This window comes from Labeo rohita, unplaced genomic scaffold, assembly GCF_022985175.1.
Source record: "Labeo rohita strain BAU-BD-2019 unplaced genomic scaffold, IGBB_LRoh.1.0 scaffold_417, whole genome shotgun sequence".
Taxonomy (NCBI): Eukaryota; Metazoa; Chordata; class Actinopteri; order Cypriniformes; family Cyprinidae; genus Labeo; species Labeo rohita.
In genome coordinates, this window is record NW_026129335.1 from 42,370 (window position 1) to 65,415 (window position 23,046).

The 23,046-nt window shown below is 38.5% G+C and overlaps 1 protein-coding gene across 1 annotated transcript in view; it reads right to left on the reverse strand.

Annotated features, from left to right (window-relative positions):
* The window catches only part of LOC127160659 (ribonuclease inhibitor-like), a 43,602-nt gene extending 35,309 nt beyond the window's left edge, over window positions 1-8,293 (reverse strand). Inside the window, exons 1-5 of the mRNA XM_051103315.1 lie at window positions 8,257-8,293; window positions 7,941-8,128; window positions 7,350-7,528; window positions 6,957-7,130; window positions 6,514-6,684 (exon numbers count right to left, since the gene is read on the reverse strand). Coding sequence (XP_050959272.1) covers window positions 6,514-6,684; window positions 6,957-7,130; window positions 7,350-7,528; window positions 7,941-8,128; window positions 8,257-8,293 — 749 coding nt within the window. The remainder of the gene's footprint in view (window positions 1-6,513; window positions 6,685-6,956; window positions 7,131-7,349; window positions 7,529-7,940; window positions 8,129-8,256) is intronic.
* Between the last annotated feature and the right edge of the window lie 14,753 nt (window positions 8,294-23,046).

A 23,046-nucleotide genomic window follows, 5' to 3' on the forward strand; every position in this document is an offset into this window, starting at 1 on the left:
TCTCACAAAACTCATCTGAGAAGGGAGAGACCGCTGCCTGTGCTGCAGATCCAACGACGAAAGAGGTGAATGTTGCTGCTTCTCACGCAGAGACGCTGCATTCGGCTCCGAAAAACAGAACGAGTGAGCAGATGCACACGCTGCACTATTATACCCGGATGTCCGGGGCGTGGCCAGCTATGCAAATTCTGCACACCCAATTTCACTGGCCTTTTTTAAAACTGTCAGAGGTGTTTGGGCTCCCAAGAGCGACCCCTAGTGTCGTACACTACTCTACACAACTCGGAGTGAACGACAGATAGGGAACTATATATTTCTACATAAATATATACTCTAAAATTAAAAAAAATATATTTTTAATGAGGCATCAACATATGATAGATAGGACAAAACAAATGCAGTGCAGCTCAAAACATTTACAGTATTCACATCCGGTGTGCAAAATGATGCAACACAGTCTCACAACACACAACTCTTAAAAAGTTCAAATCACAAAGGGAAGAGATATTGATGTGTGGTCTATCCTAGCACAAATTACAGCAACAGTGAAGTGTGGCGTGGAAGTGATCAGTCTGTGGCACTGCTGAGGCACTATTGAGCCTTCAGATCATCTGTATATTGTTGGACCGACTGTTTCTCATCGTCTTCTGGACCACTGTCATGTCAGCAGTCTTCCCCATTAGTGTGGCTTCAAAGAACAAGTGATACCCGGAATTTATACTGTAGGGATGGACATTTAATGAAACTCAAATGTAAATATTCTAATATTTTGAGATACTGGATTTTTGACTTTCATGAGCTGTAATCATCAAAATTAAAACAAACCAAACAAACAAAAAAAAAAAACTTTTGAAATGTTTTACTTTAAATGTAATGAATCTAGAATATCTGAAGATTTCATTTTTTTTTTTTAAATAAGTTACAATAAAAAAATGAACTTTTTCATGATATTCACATTTTTTGAGATGCACCTGTATATGCAAAATCATAGACTTTTATCTACAAATCAAGTATAATAATAGAAACACTGAATGATCTTGGAGAGTTTTATCGAGCCGACTGTTGTAAATAAACATGAGCAGAGTTTGAATTGAATTGTTGGTTTTACTATTTTGCAAGATGTCTAAGCTGTACAACTAATACCCTATTTCAAAAACAAAGCCTTACAAGGCAACAAAATATAAAATTAAAAAGAGTGGCACACATTTATGCCAAAGTGGGCAAAGATAAAAAAATCTTTGTCATTATTTGGTCTTTTCTATCTTGTAGGCTACTACAGTACTCTGTAAAATGCACAACACCCACTCGAATATTTGCGTTGTACTGTTTCAGAACAGTGCTGTAAATATAACTTAACCACTGATTTCTAGTTGTGTCCTCATTTGGAAGGCTAAACAAAGCACTTTTGCAACAAAACACACAGCGGGCCGTATTTTAACAATCTAAGCGCAGGGTCTAAAGCGAATGGCGCAGGTGCACTTAGGGCATGTCCTAATCCACTTTAGATATTTTAGATGATTGGGAAAAACAATCAGTGTGCCCAGTGCATGGTCTAATAGGGTTGCCCCTATTCTCTTAACCAGTCATGGGTGTGTTTCTGTGGGAGTGGTTGAACATTAACCTCCTGGGGTTTCGAATATTTATAATTCAGTCCTTTTACTGCAGTATACTTATATTTTCATGACACGAGCAAAAGAACCTAAAATGCTTGCTCTCATTTTTGATCGTACATATAAGAGGGGCCGTATTCATTTAAATCTGTAGAGGGTCTACTTTTATTTGAGTACACTCACAATATCAACAAAACATTATGCTTTTGCAAAACCTAGAAAATAAACAGGGTGCGCATTGCTTACTGTTCAGCAGTCTCAGTCTCCACACGTAAATTTTGAAACGCGTCAGTAAAATGAACTAAAACACAGCGTAATATGTGACGCACAAACATGAGAGAGATACTCCATGATAAAGACATATTGATATTTTTACTTTTAGATGCCCCTCTTGATCATCAAACAAATATTCTTTGATGAAGTAATCCATATGAAACCAACTCCATGTTCAATCTCTCCCGTCTGCTTCATTATTTTTAATTAGATCACGCCCACGAGATGCTTTCGCTGATAGTGTAATCGCCACGTGAGGGTCTTAAATATTGTGACACGTAACCACCCACATCACTGTAAACAAAGCGCCGACACTTTTTCTTTTCCAAGTTCACCTGGGCTAATTGAAAGGAAAAAAAAGAAGATGCGCTGTGAGGATTAAGAATTCAGAGGAAGAACACGAAGTGACACATGGCGTGATCCATCGGAGGAGATATTTACATGAGTAAGTCTTTCTTTTATTAGCCTGATTGTGTTAGTTGTTACTGTGTTACTGTGACAGAACTTGTACACATTTTACTAGTTAAGACTTTTTTTCAAACTATAATTCATGACTACAGCAAGTGAAACATCATGAAGTGTGTTTCATTTCATTGCATCAAAATGTCTCACGACAATTTGATGTTTTTTGCGTTATGTACAATATAAAACGATGCGATATAAAGATAATAGTGTTTACACTTACGCTTAACAATAATAATATAGTTTCCTAAATATAAGTTCATGGACTTCCAACTGACCGTCAAACCATGTTGCAAAAACAAGACACTTTGAAGAAGATTGAGGGCTTTCTGGGACTTATTGGAGCTTATGATGGAACTCATGCAGTGTTGCCAACTTATTCAGTGTTGCCAAAAGTCACTAAATGTCGCTAGATTACATCATATGCTAATTAGCACATTCATGACATAAGTGCGTTTGTTGTCTTGCCTCTCTGCACTCACATATGGCATTTTAATGCAGCCAAATTCTCAATTCATTGATATATTTTACTGTTTCTGTTGTCAGACAGTGGGATGAATATGAAATAGTGTGAAGTGAAAGAGAACTCAGCATTCTCACACTGACTAAGAGGCGCATCCTGTGAGCGCGTTTTGAGTGTGTGCGCACATAAACCCGTCGGCTTTCAAGTAGCTACTGGACAAGACACATGCAAATACTGAATATCACTTTCGTGATAATGCATCAAGTCAGTGTCATTACCATCAACTTTCTCTGGACTCGGATGGACTCAGCATATTTTCCAAGTAAAAATGCATCCGAGTCCGTGACAAGTCCGAGTCACCTAAAAAATTTACTCGAGACCGGACTCGAGTCCGAGTACCCCAACTCTAGTCCAAGAAGGTGCTAAATTTGCCACTAGGCACTTTTTTAGAAAAAAGTCACCAAGGGGGTCTGAAAAGTCACTAAATCTAGCAACAAAGTCACTAAGTTGGCAACACTGAACTCATGTTCACATCATTGCTCCAACTGTAAACGAGTAAACATACCAATAGATAAGGATTTCAAACCATCAATAATAATTTTTATACATATGGGCCTTGATCCTTATTGTCATTTATGTAATAAATCTACAGTAGGCTCTTACTTGCACATGTTTTGGGAATGCCCAGTGGTGGTCTTTTTTGGAAATTTGTTGTTCTGTTCTTTGGATTTCCTGCACTTCTGTCAAGATCCCCTACTTTTTCTATTGTTAGATGATTCCATTCTCCAGTTGAATGCTCATCAAAAAAGGACCTTATCAGCTGCAAGTACTGCTGCCAAAAAGACTATTTTGAAGTTATGGATTGAACCATCCACTTCCACGACTTTTACTTGGCTATAATACTTCAGAGACATTGTCTTGCTGGAAGGCACCACTGCCAGGCTCAACACTATTCGGAGTTGGACAAATATTGCTGTGATGTTGCTAGATAGGCTGAAAAGTTGATATCCCTATCTGACTATTATTTTCTCTTGTGGACTGTATGTAAACATCTTTTATGTGAAATATCTTATTCAGGTCAGTGCTGAATAAAAAATATCATGCAGTAAGAAATCTTAGAAACAGTAATAATACTGTCAAAACAACTGTTTGCTAACTCTGACTACTATTACACTCTCTGACCATCATCCAATCAAAAAACGTGAAAATGCAGACATTATCGTATGCCTGCTAGATGGCCAAGGCAACAGTTTGCATATAGTCCACATTTACATATAGTCCACAAGAGAAAATTGATCCCTCTTATTTTGCCAAAATAATTAACATTGTGCAGATTACTTAACTATTTAATAGACCGCCTCATGCTTGTCATTTTTAAATGGTAGTTCTGTTTATCCCCCTACAGTCACCTATGTAACAACTTAGTTAAAACTCAAACTAAATCAGAGGTTATGGCTAGAACTATGAAATATGCTAATACTTCAACAGTGTTTTTATCTAACCCCCGATAGTTAGTCTAACTATATAACAACTTAAATAAAGCTGAGACAATAACCAGAGGTTATGGCTAGTACTATAAAATATGCCCGAACCATGCTACTACTCCAATAGTATTTTGTCTAGCCCACCACAGTTAATGCAACTGCATAACAACTTAACTACAGTCAATCAGTCAGAAATCTGGAATCTCACCTGATGTGCCCCATGCTCCATCTAACCTGAGAACTAGTATGTACTTAACCCTGGACACATATGTGCGGTAACATACGCCTTCACTTAATCTACTTGAGAAAATCATTTCAGAGTAAGTCAGAATAAAATCAACTGTAACAATTCATTGTCAGTCAGGTAAATATGTATTATACCAATTATACAGAAAATTCAAAGATATAAAATCATTACAAGACATCAAGATCTCCAAGATGAATCTAGGAGTAAGATGCATACTTGACTTGAGAAAAATACAACAAATGTCAACACACTTTGTACCATGGGCCATTTTTGCTACACTTCTTTAAGTACTTCAGATCCAGACAGATATCCCGCAAGATGGAGACAGGAACTAACAATTTGAATTTGCATTGATCAATTTCCAGACTTGATCGTTTGCACCTTCTGGGGACAGATGGTAATTTGCATGAAAGACATTGGGAAATAGTACACCCTCAACAGTGAGCAAAACATCTCTGAACTCTTAGGATCTGTTTACTTTCAGTTTACCTCTTGTGAGAATGAGACCATTGTACCAGACACACAGTGACAGTTCAAATGATTCAAATGTTTGCTACATGACTATGGATCTCACTTGTGTTCATGCTTTATATTATGCTAATGGCCATTCTGAGTGAGCTGAGTGAGAGGAGATGGGTGAGGGGAAGTGGATGGAAGGAATAGGTGAAAAGGGGCTTTTCTCACATCATCTCTCAGTGAGATGTGGAAAGAGATGTCTGTATCTTAACACACTGTGTGCATTGTCAAGGTTCTGTAAACCTTAGTTTCTTTCATGCTTTGATATGAAATGACACAGGTTACAGCGCATGTGTGTGTGTGCAATTGAACAGCACACGCTGCGAGCACTTTTTTTTTTTTTTTTTTTTTTTTTTTTTTTTATATATGTGACCTTGGGCCACAAAAACAGTCTTAAGTACCACAGGTATATTTGTAACAATAGCCAAAAAATACATTGTATGGGTCAAAATTATCTTTTTTTTTTTATTTATTTATGTCAAAAATCATTAGGATATTAAAGGAGAAGTCCACTTCCAGAACAACAATTTACAGATAATGTACTCACCCCCTTGTCATTCAAGATGTTCATGTCTTTCTTTCTTCAGTCATGAAGAAATTGTGTTTTTTGAGGAAAACATTTCAGCATTTTTCTCCATATAATGGACTGATACCCTAACTGTTTACATACCCCAACTGTCTTAAGCCAGAATACACAGATTTCAGGCAGAGTGTTTGACATTTTTTAGAGTGTTTGACATTGAAAAGTATATAAATTTTATTATTTTTATGAAAATAACCAATTGTTTCGCTAGATAAGACCCTTCTTCCTCGGCTGGGATCATTTACAACCACATTTGGGATCGTTTGAAGCTGCATTTAAACTGCATTTTGGAAGTTCAAAATCAGGGCACCATATCAGTCCATTATATGGAGAAAAATCCTGAAATATTTTCCTCAAAAAACATAATTTCTTTACGACTGAAGAAAGAAAGACATGAACATCTTGGATGACAAGGGGTGAGTACATTATCTGTAAATTGTTGTTCTGGAAGTGAACTACTCCTTTAAGTAAAGATCATGTTCCATGTAGATATTTTGTACATTTCTTATCTTAAAAATATCAAAACCTAATTTTTGATTAGTAATATGCATTGCTAAGAACCTCATTTGTACAACTTTAAAGGTGATTTTCTCAATTTTTTTTTTTTTTTTTTTTTTTTTTTTTTGCACCCACAGATTTTCAAATAGTTGTATCTCGGCCAAATATTGTTCTATCCTAACAAACCACACATCCATGGAATGATTATTAACTCAGCTTTCAGATGTTGATGTATAAATCTCAATTTTAAAAAAAATGGACCCTTATGACTAGTTTTGTGGTCCAGGGTCACATATAATATTCCCATCATCAGCCAGTGTGCAATATTGATCTCATTGCTGTGGTGTTGAGTGTAGCTGTTGGTGAAATGTACTCACTTCAGTATCTTCAGCTCACACACAGGATTCTTCAGTCCCTCACAGATCTCTTTGACTCCTGAATCCAGCAGACGACTGTTGTTCAGGTTCATCTCTTTCAGGATGGTTTTGGAGGAGAGAACAGTAGCTAGAACTGAACAGCTTTTCTCTGTCAGATCACAATTATTCAGCCTGAACACAAAAACAGCATTTCAGTAATAATTACTTTCATCATGTATATTTATTACAGTTATATTGCATACTGTTAGTGTTGGTGGTATCAGCTGATGTGAGCTTGACTGATGTGTTCTGCCTGAACTAACGCAACGCTTGATTATTATTATTCAGCACATATTCAACACACATCAGATCAACAGCTCTTCATATCTGATTACACATGTGACTGACAGTCTTTAATAATGAATAATCAAAGAGGTTTCAATGTATAAATCATGTTCACTCACATTATTTTCTCCAGTTTGCTATGAGAGTCCATCAAAAGAGCAGAGAGTTTCTCCCCATCCAGATCTCCTAATTTATCTCCACTCAGATCCAGTTCTTTCAGTAGTAATGGACTTTTACCCAGAACTCCAGTGAGATACTCACACACTTCCTCTGCAGCAGGACTTTTCAAAAACCTACAGGAAGCAGATATGGATTTAAGATCATTTATATTTTTGGATTATGTTTTTTTGCACAAACTCTGTTTTGTGTCTGTTGAATTTCTCTGAACTGCTATTTAATTCCAGTTCATGTCATTTCTATTTAACAATGGTGCATTTGACCCTTCTATCTATTTTCATACAGCTGATTTCACATCTGTGAATCATTTTTAAATATTTTAAGGTCTTTTTCACCTGATGGTCTTTAATGAACAGAGTCCATCCTGTAGTAAATCACTGAGCTCCTTCACTCCTGATTGTCCAGGATCATTTCCTGTGAGATCCAGCTCTATCAGGTGTGAAGGGTTTGATCTCAGAGCTGAAGCCAGAGCTTTATAACCTTCTTCAGTGATACTGCAGTCTGACACATTCAGCTGTCAAGATATTGCACATTGGGAAAAAAAAAAATAATATTGCACAATGAAATGTATAATGCATAAAGTCCAGTGTAATTCAAATCAGTCCGTGTGTATGCATGTGTGGGGTCAGTGCAAGTATAAATTAAGGGTGGTAATGGCTTTTGGGAAAAAAGGAAAGGAAGGAAAAGGACTCCCAACTCCCTAACCATTAGGCCACGGCTGCCCCACAAAAACTGTTCTTAAATCTATTTGTCTTAGTTCTGGTGCACCTGTAGCACCTTCCTGAGGGCAACAGGTTAAACAGATCGGAAGCAGGATGGGAGCTGTCCTTAATTATGTTCTCAGCTCTGCTGAGGCAGTGGGAGGTGTAAATGTCCAGCAGGGAGGGGAGAGGGCAGCCTATGATCTTTTGTGCTGCTTTGACTACCCTCTGAAGCCTCTCTCTGTCTGCCATGGTGCAGCTACCATACCATACTGTGATGCAATATGTCAGCAGACTCTCAGTGGACACGCGGTAGAAGGTCAGCAACAGGCTGGAGTCCAGATTGTGCTTCCTGAGAACTCTCAGGAAGTGAAGCCTCTGCTGGGCCTTCTTGATGATTGCTGTGGTGTTCACTGTCCATGAGATGTCGTCCGAGATGAGGACACCAAGAAACCGGAAAGTATGAACTCTCTCCACACACTCGCCATTGATGTAGAGTGGGGCTTAGGGTTGGGCGATGTCGACCATTTTGGCATCGTACGATGTCTAATGTGAAACATCGCGATGGACGATGGCATCGTCGTCGTAGGCGGTGGGGGGGGGATGTTAAATTGCAGCCTACCGTTTCCACTACCTGACCCGCATGGTCTTTGTTTTACCCATAACCAAACCATAAATAAATAAAGATAAGTTACACACAAATTACCACCTGTCAATCACTTTTTCCGCGGGACTCTGGCATGAATAGGCACAGTGATCTGTGTCTTTATAATGGCGTCGACAAACTTGGTTGGTTAAAAAAGGTGCAAATTCACCTATCTGGCAATACTTTGGTTTTAGACCAAATGAAAGAGGACAGCAACGAGTCTGAAGTGGTGTGTAGGATTTGCGGTCAAGTTATCCGCGCAAAAGATGCGTAGACAACAAATTTACATGACCATTAGTGATGGGTCGTTCTTGAACGATTCGTTCATTTTGAACGAATCTTTAATGTGACTCGGGACGAACAAGTCGTCTCGGGGAGTGATTTGTTCAGTCGCGCATGCACAACATCCTATTAGGTTCTGTACTGGAATTAGTTCACTTGTTTGGAGTCTTCGGGTTTTTAGAGTCGTTCGTTCACCTTATGGGGCTGTCACGTGATGAACGAACGACTCAAACCCGAAGACTCGAGAGATGAACTAATCAATTCTCTTTTCGGCTCAGACTGCATGGGTTAAGCTTATGGGGCTGTCACGTGATGAACGAACGACTCAAACCCGAAGACTCAAGAGATGAACTAATCAATTCTCTTTCCGGCTCAGACTGCGTTGGTTAGCTAATTGGGCTGTCAGGTGATGAATGAACGACTCAAACCCGAAAACGTTTGAGCGAGTCATACACCAAAGACCCAGGTAAACAATTAATTAATATTTTCTGTTTCTTATAGCATTATAGTTTTGTCTTGTTTGTAGTGTAATCAATGATTGTGTACGCAGTAGATGTGTTAGGGAGGTAACAGGTAACATTTTAATTATATTTTACTAAAATGAACGAAATGACTCGAAAAAAGCTTCGTTCATTTTACTGAACGAGACTCAAAGGTCCGAGTCGGTAAAATGATCCGAACTTCGCATCACTAATGATCATTTGCGTGTTCACCATCCCGCGGAATACAGCTCATTGGCAGTGTCATCGCTGCGGGTTGCGAGCGGGTTGCTGCTGCTGCGGCGTGGGCGGGGCAGGGCGGAGGATCGCGATGCCGGCTCAGCATCGTGATGTCTATCGGCCATCGGCGATGGACGATGGCATCGTCTATCGACCCAACCCTAGTGGGGCTACGTCGGTGCTGTGCCTCCTGAAGTCAACAATGATCTCTTTGGTTTTCTTGGTGTTCAGAGCTAGGTTATTCTCTGAGCGCCAGGTTGCCAGCTTCAGAACCTCCTCCCCGTACACTGCTTCATCACCCCTCGAAATGAGTCCGACCACTGTGGTGTCATCAGCAAACTTCCCAATGAGGTTACTGTCATAGGACGCACTGCATCATGGGTGTAGAGACAGTACAGGAACACCACACGGTCCCTGTTATATATACCCCCTGTTGTATTTTACAACTAAAACAACTGGATTGCCTTGTCATCGCTAGTTTTGTTTTGATTTCCCGAGTCCGCTAGCTTATAGCCCGTTAGCAGCACCAGTGCCTTTGCCAATAATTTTGCTTGCATTGTTTACACACACTATTTACACACATTACCGTTGTTGCTTTAATGCAAGTAACAGTGAGTAAACTAGGGGCAGCCGTGGCCTAATGGTTAGGGAGTCAGGCTTGACTCATCTCTGTGTGTGCATGCTTGTTCACTACTCACTACTGTGTGTGTGCACTTAGATGGGTTAAATGCAGGGCACAAATTCTGAGTATAGGTCACCATACTTGGCCACATGTCACGTCCTTTCCTTTCCTTTCGCTTAATGGCGAATTTGCGTCTACCTTTGAGTGCAGGTAGACAACACTGACCACCTCTACTCCGTGTGCTTCTCTGCACACCATTCTCATTCTCTCCCGTGCACTCTGAAAGTGAAAAAAGTGAAAGTGACAAAAAAAAGTGAAAAAAGTGAAAGTGACCCATAGTCGAAATTGGTCCTCTGCATTTAACCCATCACGAGTGCACACACACAGCAGTGAGAAGTGAACACACACGCACACACACACTGTGACCACACACCCAGAGCAGTGGGCAGCCATTGCTCCAGCGCCCGGGGAGCAATTGGGGGTTCAGTGCCTTGCTCAAGGGCACTTCAGTCATGGTATTGAAGGTGGAAAGAGCGCTGTTTATTCAGAATCCCCACCTTCAATTCCTGCTGGTGTGGGACTCGAACCCAGAGGAATACATGAGCCAGGTGTTGCAGTCGATTCTGTTTGTAACGGCCACTTAATGTTTAACATTACTTATGTTAAGGTCCCTTTAAATATATTTTGCTCTAAGTTTGACCGCTGTTTTGTGAACGCGCACGCACTAAGCTCGAGAGTCGAGAGTGAGGCAAGAGATGGTCGCTCTGCTGCCGAGTACTACAATGCTCTAACTTTCTTCCTTTTTGTTTATCCCGTTACCAGAGTGTTTTATTTACATGGAAATAACTGTGGTTTTGGCAACAGTGGTGCTGAAAACGGGTCCAAATGCACCCAAAACACAACTAAATGTACGGAAAGCGAAAAGGGACAAAAGTGTTGGCACTAACTTTCAAATGTCTTGATACACTGCAGCGTAATAAAAGTATTCTCCCCCTTCCATTAATGTTCTGTGGTTTTAATTATTCTTCCACTGTTTTTGTCTAATGTCTGAGTTTATACATTTAAATTTTGCGTATACATTTTAATCTAATCTGTCGGTGCAGACAGATAAAACTCGATAACTCATATTATAGACCAGGGGTGGTGAACGTCGGTCCTGGAGAGCCGCAGCCTGCATAGTTTTGCTTCAACCCTAATCAAACACACCTGAACAAGCTAATCAAGGTCTGAAGGGTTACTAGAAAACAACAGGCAGGTGAGTTTTAATTAGGGTTGGAACTGAACTCTGCAGGGCCGCGCCTCCCCAGGACCGGAGTTCACCACCCCTGTTATAGACTATATGTGACTCTGGACCACAAAACCAGTCTTATGTTGCACGGGTATATTTTTAGCAATAGCCAGAAATACATCTGATGGGTCATCGATTTTTTATGCCAAACATCATTAGGATATTAAGTAAAGATCATGTTCCATGAAGATATTTTGTAAATTTCGTAAGTTTTGATTAGTAATATGCATTGGACAACTTTAAAGGTGATTTTCTCCATATTTAGATTTTTTTGCACCCTCAGATTCCAGATTCAAATAGTTGTATCTCAGCCAAATATTGTTCTTTTCTAACAAACCACACATCAACGGAAAACTTATTTATCAGCAGTGTTGGGCACGTACCTTTAAAAAAGTAATTAGTTATAGTTACTAGTTACTTCTCACAAATAGTAACTAAGTTAGTAACTGAGTTACATCATTATAAAAGTAACTAATTACCAGGCAAAGTAACTATTGCGTTACTTAAAAAAAAAATCTAATTTAATATGACTATAAAATAAATATAAAACATTGTACACTACTCTACACTATTTTAAAGTTGTTGTGGGCAGTGTTGGGAATGTTACTTTGAAAAGTAATTAGTTATAGTTACTAGTTACGTTTCACAAATAGTAACTGAGTTAGTAACAGAGTTACATCATTATAAAAGTAACTAATTACCAGGGAAAGTAACTATTGTGTTGCTTTAAAAAAAAAAAATAAATATAAAAAAAAATAAAATATATTAAATAACTTGGATGACCCCAATAGTAAATATGTTAAATGAATGAAATTTTAATGAAATTAATTACATTTTTAGTTTACTCACCAGACTAATATTAAATATCTGATATAATATTATAATTATAATTAGCATTCAACTTTAGCCATTAGAACTTTAGTAATTAGAATAACCATGTATGAATGCATGTTTGTCATGTTGGCTGAACTTAGGACTGGTGGTGATATTGTTTGTAATTTAGTGTTTCTATGAACGTCTTGTTACTACCACGAATTCTACTATTAATAACAATATTAAACACACTAAGGTTTAATGAGCTGCTGGGTTCATGAATATTAATCACGTTGTCTGCGTTCACTCTAACTGATTTGCTGTAATCAAAACAGGGACGATAATAGGTGAGCGCCAGCCAATGAGATTGCTGTTTGCACATTAGTTCCGCCTACTACCGGAGAAACCAGCAGTTCTTAAAAGCTGAAGTATTCCAAAGGAGCTCCGTTGTTTTGAGAGGAAAATGCAACAAAGAATATCGTTTACACGTAGCGCATCAATTCTGCATGGTATAAGACTCTGTCGCTCTGTATCTTTCTTTGGGTGTGTGAGAGAAAGTGACGCTAGTCGTGTGCCTTCACACTAGAGTTTACAGCTCGTCAAATACAGGTACACTGCGCATCCATTCAGATGAACTGAAAAATAAAATTATAATAATATTATAATAAATGATAGTAACACCGTATTTTATTGGCAGTAATGGTAACGGCGTTGTAACGTAGGAAACAGTAATTCGTTTGATTACTCGTTACTGAAAAAATAACGCTGTTAGTAACGCCGTTTATTTATAACGCCGTTATTCCCATCACTGTTTATCAGCATTCACGTGATGTACACTTATGACTGGTTTTGTGGTCCAGAGTCACATATAATACATCACAATATTTCATCTATCAGTCCTCTAACTGATAACTTCTTGGCATATTATTGAATTTGAACACTTAACAAAATGTTATTGTTTTTACAAGAAGGGAAGATATACAGCTGTTATAATAAGTGACACGTAGCCTAATTTCAGAGGTCATTAATGAAATCAATTAATCAAGTTAATCAATAGAGCTATAAATTGGGGACATGACCATGTCACATTGTCACCTGAATTTCTATTCTTGCTGGGATTTTCATACAGTTTGAACAATGGATCCAAAATATTTGAGGAAATATTGAATTATAAAACAAGGCATTTACCCGTTTGGCATTAAAAAAAAGAAGAAAAAAAAAAAAGGAGCATAAATATGTCATTCGTAGACGTTCTTCCAACTTCCAAGTTGATGGTAAGCAAACACTACTCTAGGTGATATTTATATCTACTGACAGTGAGATATAGGTATATACCAAGACCTGATACAAAGTTAATACTTGTCAATAAACTATACTAAATTGACTTTCCAGAAATTACAATGGTAAAATGACCTGTTCTTTAATGCCATTTTAATTGGGCCTATTTCTTGCATTGGGTCTTCAGAATGTCTTTGCTTTATTTATTTATTTATTTATTTATTACATTGGTGTGGGACATTAATGAATAGACTAGAACAACTGCTGACAATGCTGCTAACATTCTTTTTTATTATTATTATTATTTTTACAGATTTCCTGTGTTGACTGTAGGTGATGGTTCCACATGGGCTGTGTTAATAATCTATCCACAGAAAAAGTTTTTATGCTTTTATGCTTTAATCAAACTGAATTTTGAAGCCATTGTTTTTATAGTCTCTTTTGTTGTTTTAATTGTTCTCTTTGTTGTTTATTTCATTTTCATGAGTATGTTAGTTCTGATAATATGTATGGTAACTCAGCAACTAAGCAAGATATGTAGTATGATTGCGTAAAGGGGGAACAGAATCGGCTGCTACACCGGTCTTCGAGATCTCCACCTGGAACCGCTTTGCTCCCCTCCGTGGGACGGAACGCGACGCTGTGATTGTCGGAGACTCCATTGTCCGGTACGTCTGTGCTACTTTAGCTAAAGGCAAAGTCCACACCCACTGTTTTCCTGGTGCTCGCGTTCTCGATGTTTCTGCGCAGATACCCGCAATCCTGAAGGATGGCTAGAGCGTCGGCGCGATCGTCCTGCACGCGGGGGTGAACGACACCAAGCTGTGGCAGACGGTTCACAGCACATTGCCCACGACGAGGATCATCGTGTCAGGACCGCTTCCCACGTATCGACGTGGGCACGAAAGGTTCAGTAGACTTCTTGCTCTAAATGAATGGTTATTGACATGGTGTAAAGAACAGAAACTGCTCTTTGTTAATAATTGGAATCTTTTCTGGGAACGTCCTAGGCTTTTCCGTGCTGATGGCCTGCACCCCAGCAGAGTCGGAGCAGAACTGCTGTCGGACAACATCTCCAGGACGCTACGCTCCATTTGACTAGTAAGTAAATTCTCAAATGATTGCTACGATGGCTTTTGTTCTGAACGCTTAAAGTGCCCCTATTATGCCATTTTAAAGGTTGATAATATTGTTTTAATAGACTCCCAAAACAGGTTTACATGTATGCAAGGTCAAAAAACACTTCAGTTTTCTCCAAAAATAGATTTAATTTTACCCCATTTCTAAATGATTCCTAAACGACTCGCGCAAAGCAGTTTGAAGAATCAGTCTCTCTAAACCCCTCCTTTCCGTGAGCCCTCACTGCTGTGATTGGTCAGATGGCGCAGTCCTTTATGATTGGTCTACTGCGTACAGCATGTCGGAGAACGAAACGCCCATTGCCATAACTGACTGACAGCCTTGATACTTGTCAATACATAAAAAAGATGGCATCGATTTTGCCATACCAATTCGAGCCAGAGTCTGATGATGAAACGACTTTAGTGGCTGATCGACAAGTTAACACGGTCTACCTTGGAAAGTGCTCGCAATTTGCTTATGTAAGCGAACCGGGAACACCTCTATGTGGCTTTCACACCGAACGCAGAAAGCGCTGCGCTGGTTGCTGGGTTCAGTGCAGCCCTTCAGATCGCAGCGGCAAAAGTTTGTTTGAACAACTTATTTGAACTTTGTCGCGGCGTGCGCGCTCCGCTGCGTGTCCACTTTGGTCGAGCCAGAAACAATCCGTCCTCGCAGGGCGGAAGACATTGAAATGAACGGGTTTCATAGCACAGCGCTTTCCGCATTCGGTGTGCATTCGGTGTGCTTCGTACGCTATCCTTTATCATTACTTCAACTAATGAGACACACAGACAGTCAAGCTGCATCAATCACAAATTGTCAGACTACAGTGGGTCCACAGCTGAACAACAGAACTACAAAAGCGTGATTTAGCCGGTTAGCATGACATGTGCAGGGCTGTTACACAACATAACATTCACAACTACGTATTTTAAACGATCGACAGAAAATACAATCTTTGTAGATTCATCATCTTTTGGAAGTGAATATAAAACAGTTTTACTCACAGCGTAGGATACAGCGTCTTCTGTATAATGTACGTGTAAATTTCCATGTGACGTAAACCACAATTAAATTTTACTGTTTGTGGGCGGACAAGTTGTTCGCGACGGAGAACGTGGGCGGGCATTAAACAAATGTGTTACTTCGTAACGTGTGGCCGTAACAGAAAAAGATTCGAATTCCTGACGACTCGTTCAGGCAAATGTGAGCCGACTCTGTTTTGATAGACAATAACTTTATTTATCATGCACTGTCGGCTTCACAACTTTGCAGATAGTTTATGTTCACTTACAGCTACATGACACACTGCATGAAAGGACATATTTGAAAAGGCATAAAAGGCACTTTAAATGATGGTACTTGTACTGTCCAATCTATAAAGACTGTCTGTTCCTCAAATGGTGAGGTTAAAACATAAATTTAATGCAGGATCTAGAAAAAATCGGATCGTAATTAAACCAGAAAAATGCAAAATAAATTAACAAAAAAAACATTTTTAAAGCTTGGGCTCCTAAACATTAGATCACTTGCACCCAAAGCAGTTATTGTGAATGAAATGATCACAGATAATAGTTTTGATATTCTCTGCTTAACCGAAACCTGGCTAAAACCTAATGATTATATTGGTATAAATGGGTCTACTCCACCAAACTACTATTATAAGCATGAGCCCCGTCAGAGTGGTCGTGGTGGTGGTGTTGCAACAATATATAGTGATATTCCCAGTGTTACTCAGAAAACAGGATACAGGTTTAATTCATTTGAAATACTTTTGCTTAATGTTACTCTGCCAGATATGCAAAAGAAATCTCTCCTATCTCTTGTTTTAGCTACTGTGTATAGACCGCCAGGGCCATATACAGATTTCCTAAAATAATTTGCAGAATTCCTTTCAGAACTATTGGTTAAATTTTGGTAAAGCGCTAATTGTCAGAGATTTTAATATTCACGTTGATAATATAAAATGATGCATTACGACTTGGGTTTACTGACCTGATAAACTCATTTGAAGTCAAGCAAAATGTCACCGGGCCCACTCATCATTTTAATCACACGCTCTTAAGAAAGAAACTCCTAATCTTGAGCACAAATGGAGATAAACTAACTTGGAAGTTTTTAGAATTGTGTCCAGACATAGACAGGCTTTAAAAGCTGCCAGGGCTGAGCATATCCACAAATTCATCAAAAAAAAAAAAAAAACAATTCAAGGTTTTTATTTAGCACAGTAGCTAGATTAACAAATAATCAGACATCAACTAAACAAACTGTGTCTAAACCAACAACATGCCTATTAGATACTGGAACACTTTGGATCCAGAACACTTAAGAAGAGATGATGTCAACCCCTCAAAGGACTTCAGATGATGCCAACCCTGAAACAACATGCAGCACTACCGAATTCTGCTGCTAATTAATAGTGTTCTTTGTCCGTTTGATTACGTCATTAATTGATCTTTACCACACATCTCTGCCATATGTACATCAACTTGACATAGTCACCACTGTAAGCTACTACTAAATATATTGTAAAGACCTTAATTTGCTGTAAAGTTGCTTTGCAACGATATGTATCATGAAAGGCACTATACAAATAAATCTGAATAGAATTGAATTGAATTAGAGCTAAACTCAGTGGATCTCAGGAAAGTGGATCTCATGAGCCAGATTTAAGGATCCCTGCTACAGGAGTGTGTATCACACAAACAAGAATCCTGTTTTCAAATATCTGCACAATCACAAAGGTACAATAAAAAACAAATTACTAAGTAACTTTTTTATACACAAATTCCCATTTTGTAAAAAGAACAAACAGCAGAACCTCTGCATCTCTGAGCAGCACAGTGTTTTGTTCCTCAGTGTTACAAGGACTACTAAATAATTCAATCAGGCTATAAGTATGACTGTTTGCAAAGTTAAATGAATTAGCATTTTAAACCAGTCAGCTGATTTAAAGATTCAACTTACTAATTTAGACAGTCACTTGCTGCCACCTACTGGCAGTTGTAGTTTAAAAAAAAAAAACAGTTGTGCTGTTTGCTCCATTTACAAAATGGAAATTTATGTATGAAAGTTACTCAGTAACTTGTTGTTTATTGTACATTTGTGATCGTGCAAATATTCAGAAAAACAGGATTCTTGTTTATGTGATACATTAACTCCTATAGCACAATTAATATTGTACAAAAAAAAAATACTTTTCCTAAATTCCTAGTTTATTCCCACTCAGTAATGTTAGTATCAATACATGTCAAACACTCACATCAGTGTGTTGAGTTGACAGTGTTTATCCTGCAGTAGAGCAGCGATCTGATTCACTCGTGTGTCTCCTAGTTCATGTTCACTCAGATTCAGTTCTCTCAGGAGTAACGGGTTTTTACCCACAATTCCAGTCACATACTGACAGGCTTCATCTGCAGCAGGACCCAAAAACCTGTGGAAGAGAAGATAAAACAGGAATCAATGGACAACATATAAAATATTGCTTAAAAGCCCAAGCTGTTGTTTTTTTTCATTGTTAAGTTTGATGCAGCAACAGGTTTGAACATATTGAACATATTACATAAGTAAAAAAAAAAAAAAAAAAAAAACTCCTGATTGTCCAGGATCATTTCCTGTGAGATCCAGCTCTATCAGGTGTGAAGGGTTTGATCTCAGAGCTGAAGCCAGAGCTTTATAACCTTCTTCAGTGATACTGCAGTCTGAAAGTCTACAGAAATACAAAACACACACACACACACACACATTAAAAACAAGATTTCATTAGCATGTATTACACAATTAAGATCTTAACATTTTCCATCATCTCATAAAAAAGCAATCTTTTTGTCATGATTTTCTAAATGTATCTACAACAACACACCAATTTCACATTACTGACTCATTCCTTGTGACACAGCACCAGTTTACAGACCAGCTGGAGCTTTACATTGATTCAAGTTTAGATTAACCAAATTCAGACCTGAGTATCTGTATCAGTTAATGATGACTACTGTATTTGAATGTCAACAGAATTCACATGTTATGTGCTGTGATTGTCCAATGCTGGGGTCTGTAAATTTACCTATTTATTTTTCATCTGAAAAAAGAAAATGAACATCATGATCATGTGTAATAAATCATAAATCATAATCATTTACCCATCTTAGTTAATGTCTTAATGAAGGGGTTGTTCATCCAAGAAGTCATGAACTTCAATGAATGACTTCATTCATATTGAATATTAGTTAGTTGAAGTCATATTAGTTTCTGATACTTCATGACATATTAATGCATGAATTTATACATGAATTCATGGTAATTCATGAACTCCACTTCATCCTTTTAAAAATGCCAAATCTGATTTTGAATCATTAAATGCTTTCAGTTTTATTGATAAAATAACTAATGCAAATTCTCCATTTGGAGATACAAATAAACTAAATCAAAATAAAACAATTCTCTATAACTTATCTTATAAAACTGCATATATTTCTAAAAATAGCTCAGTACAAAATGAATGTTTAGTGTTTCACAAAAATCTGTGTACCAGTGTGCTGATGCTAAATATTGGAGGGTACTGGTTGAAGGACAAGATTTATTAATACTCATTATCTGCTCACATGTAAATGCACTTTTAAGCATGTGACACTGCAGACTGTATATATTCAATTAAATCACAGCCTTTTGTAATTTGATAACTGCACTAAATCATATCACAATTTTAAGTTTATTTTGATTAATTGTGCAGTCCTGATGACAAGTGTAAAAATATTTTCAAATTAATGAAACTGTGATGGGTCACTACAGTCTGGGTAATTAATGGGATACACTTTTAAAATACTTACTTCAGCTTTTCCAGTCTACACTGTACATTTTCAAACAGAGTCAAGATGATCTTCATTCCTGGGTTTCCTAGTTTATTCTCACTCAGATCCAGCTCTGTCAGATTTGAAGGGTTTGAATTTAGAGCTGCAGCCAGAACACGACAACCTCCTTCTGTGATACAGTTGTTATTCAGACTGCATAAAGACAAAACACAATTCAGTTTTAATCTTAATATTTACCAGTATGTTTTAGCTGACAGTTGACAAATACTGGTGATGATGATGATGATGACAATCACATTACAAAAGTCACATATGGTTTTTCAGTCAGCTTGCAACAATAAAAAACACCCAGCAGCAAGAATTTAAAAGTGTCAATAAAAAAAAAAAACGTACATCAGTGTGTTGAGTTGACAGTGTTTATCCTGCAGTAGAGCAGCGATCTGATTCACTCGTGTGTCTCCTAGTTCATGTTCACTCAGATTCAGTTCTCTCAGGAGTAACGGGTTTTTACCCACAATTCCAGTCACATACTGACAGGCTTCATCTGCAGCAGGACCCAAAAACCTGCAGAAGAGATGATGAAGAAACTTAATTTCTTAAATAATCTTGGTGAAAAACAACATCTGACTGTGAAACACTGTGAAAGGGATAGATTTACAAACTGTATTAATAAAGTGTTGTTTTATAAATAAACTGCCTGCATGTCATTTATTTTGTATTACTTCATCACATCTCACCTCAGTGTCTTGAGTTGACAGTTTGGATCCTGTAGTAAATCATTGAGCTCCTTCACTCCTGATTGTCCAGGATCATTTCCTGTGAGATCCAGCTCTATCAGGTGTGAAGGGTTTGATCTCAGAGCTGAAGCCAGAGCTTTATAACCTTCTTCAGTGATACTGCAGTCTGAAGCAAAATCTGACAACAAAATATTGATTCAAACAAAAAAAGAGAACTGTAAATTGTTAGACATCAATTCACTGTATTATCTCCAGCTTAAAGTCACTTTCAAGCTTTAACCTTCTGATGCTCCTCATTTGTGAGGTACACTTGTGCTCTTCATGGTCAAAAGTGACTGAACACCTGAAATGTAACTTTCTTTTCAATAAAATCACTGTAATATATTTTTGTGCAATAGTAGTAAGCCACTAGTATTTTCACCAGCTACAATGTTTTAAAGTCAGTTATTTCTGTCTTTTGCTGTAGTGTGTCAGTAGGAAACATTTACATTTTACAGGTTTATATAAACATTTTGCCATTATATGTAATAATCCAGTGAGATTTTTCTTTTCACAATGAGTCTGACAACAGCCATCATAAAATATTATTTTGATGGTGGTTATTTTTTACCACAAATGTGAATATTTTTTCATTTATATTTTTATTTTTTTACAACCACTTAACTTTTCCAATGAAGCTACAATTTTCAAAATTTACATTTTCTGTAATTATTTTTTGGTGTAATTATAATTTTTTATTTTTAATAATTTTATAGTTTTTTCTGAAGCAATAGCTTCATCACTGCTCTAGGATCTTACTTTAATCAGTATATTTGTGATATCTGTCTTTAATTGATTTCTAGGACACTTTTTAGCTTAATGAAGGGCAATATTTTCCTAACCTTACTAAATGTATGTGTCATCATTTGTCAAATTCTTACATTTTATCAATAAAATCAATAAAATGAAATGATTGCAATTATTTGCTAATTTATCATTAAAATTGCAAATGCATAAATAATGTTGTAAGATTAATGGTTCCCCTTTTTAAAGGAACACTCCACTTTTTTGAAAATAGGCTCATTTTCCAACTCTACTTGAGTTTTACCATTTTCGAATCCATTCAGCCAATCTCTGGCGGTAGCACTTTTAGCATAGCTTAGCATAGATCATTGAATCCGATTATACCGTTATCATCTTGCTCAAAAATGACCAAAAAGTTTGGATATTTTTCCTATTTAAAACTTGACTCTTCTGTAGTTACATCGAGTACAAAGACGGACGAAAAGAAAAGTTGCGATTTTCTGGGTCGATATGGCTAGGAACTATACTCTCATTTTGGTGTAATAACTGTCAACTCTGCTGACTGCAACTCTGCATCTACACAAACTTTGTGCCGGTCACTTTCAGGCGCTGCATAATATCATTGCGCCTGCTGCACCCATGGTATGGCAGCAAAGTTCCTTGATTATTATGCCGGAATGAGAGTATAGTTCTTAGCCATATCAAACTAGAAAATCACAACTTTTTTAATTTTTCGTCCGTCTTTGTGCACTCCCCAGAAACCAATCGTCCAGCCTTGAAGGATCGGCCGGAGGTGTTTTGGGCACCTCCAGACCGATCTCCTTGGCAGCTCGGAGGAGCATAGCCGACAGTTCGGCGTCCGCCTCAGACGGGGCGGCGACCGCAGAGGGGCGCCGACCCACCGAGGCGTCCGCTTCACCCTCCGACTCTCCCTCTGATGCTGCAGCAGACATCTCAACTTCCTGTGGAGCGCCAAAGAAAACACTCAGCCCGGCGTGCGGGGAAGCGAACTGCTTTGGCAACTCGACAGGACCACGCGGTGGTGCAGAAGTCCGCGGGGCTTTGCTGGCCGGCGGAGCATTCTGCACAGTCACCTGGATGTCCCCCAAGTGCTTCACCGCGGTAGCCGAAAAAACCTTGACGGCTCAACGACTTACCGCAGGAAGACCACGAGGGGAGCCTACTCGCGAACGAGCGGCGGGACTTTAACGTGGCCATGGTCATGCGTTCGCAATGAACGCATGAACCATCCGTGAACGCTGCCTCAGCGTGCTCTCGGCCAAGGCACGTGAGGCAGTGATCATGTCCGTCCACCGAGGCGAGGAAACTGCCACATCGGGAAGCGCACGGCCGGAAAGACATACCGGGAAAATGTCTTCCACAGCCGTAAGAAATTTACTCTTTTAGATCCAGGTTTGCCCAGGGAGGAACCGCGGCACAACTGTGCACTCAAATGGGGCTGCTCGCTGGTATGCAAAGGCTTTTTGTTTGCTGTGAAAACAGCAGCCCGTAGGATCTCGCTGGCGGCTGCCAAACGCTCTTTTAGAATGGCTCTTTTAGTTTTTGGCAGCACGCCAGCGGAGAGAGTGTACTCCTCAGGAACTCTTTTTTGTTTTTTTTTTTTAATCGGGCTCGAAACGAAGGCTCCGAAGCGAAAATCTGAATGAGTGGTTGCATGCCGCCATCTTATATACCCGTATGTACGGGGGAGTGGCTCGGCATGCAAATACCACTCGCCAATGTTCATTGGCCTTTTGAATAAGGCTCAGAGATGACTGGACTCTCAGGCGAGTTCCCATATGTAACGTTGTAGTAAACGACTGAAGGGGAACACCACTGTGTGTTGCTCAGAGATTTCCGACTGTTCTGCTGCGGCTTTGCTTGGAAATATTTTCTTTAGCAAAAATGGTCAGTACTACTTGTTTATTGAGCTACTGTTGTAAAAAAAAAAATTCACATTTGCAATCATGCTGGTGCTTGGTTGAGAGATGTTGCTTACCTATATTATGTTTTATACAATATTTATCTTTTTTTCTATGACAGCATGTCAGGTAATGTTTGTTTCTTTGTGTGCCTATTAGTTTTGATTTTTCCATGAGTCAGGTAGGCTGCACGAGCCTCAACTGACGCAACCTTGATAGGCTATTGCCCATTATCAATCACAGTTTACAGTGAAATTAATATAATCAGAATCATTCTCACTGTTATGAATCAGGCCTCTGTGGCTCCCTCC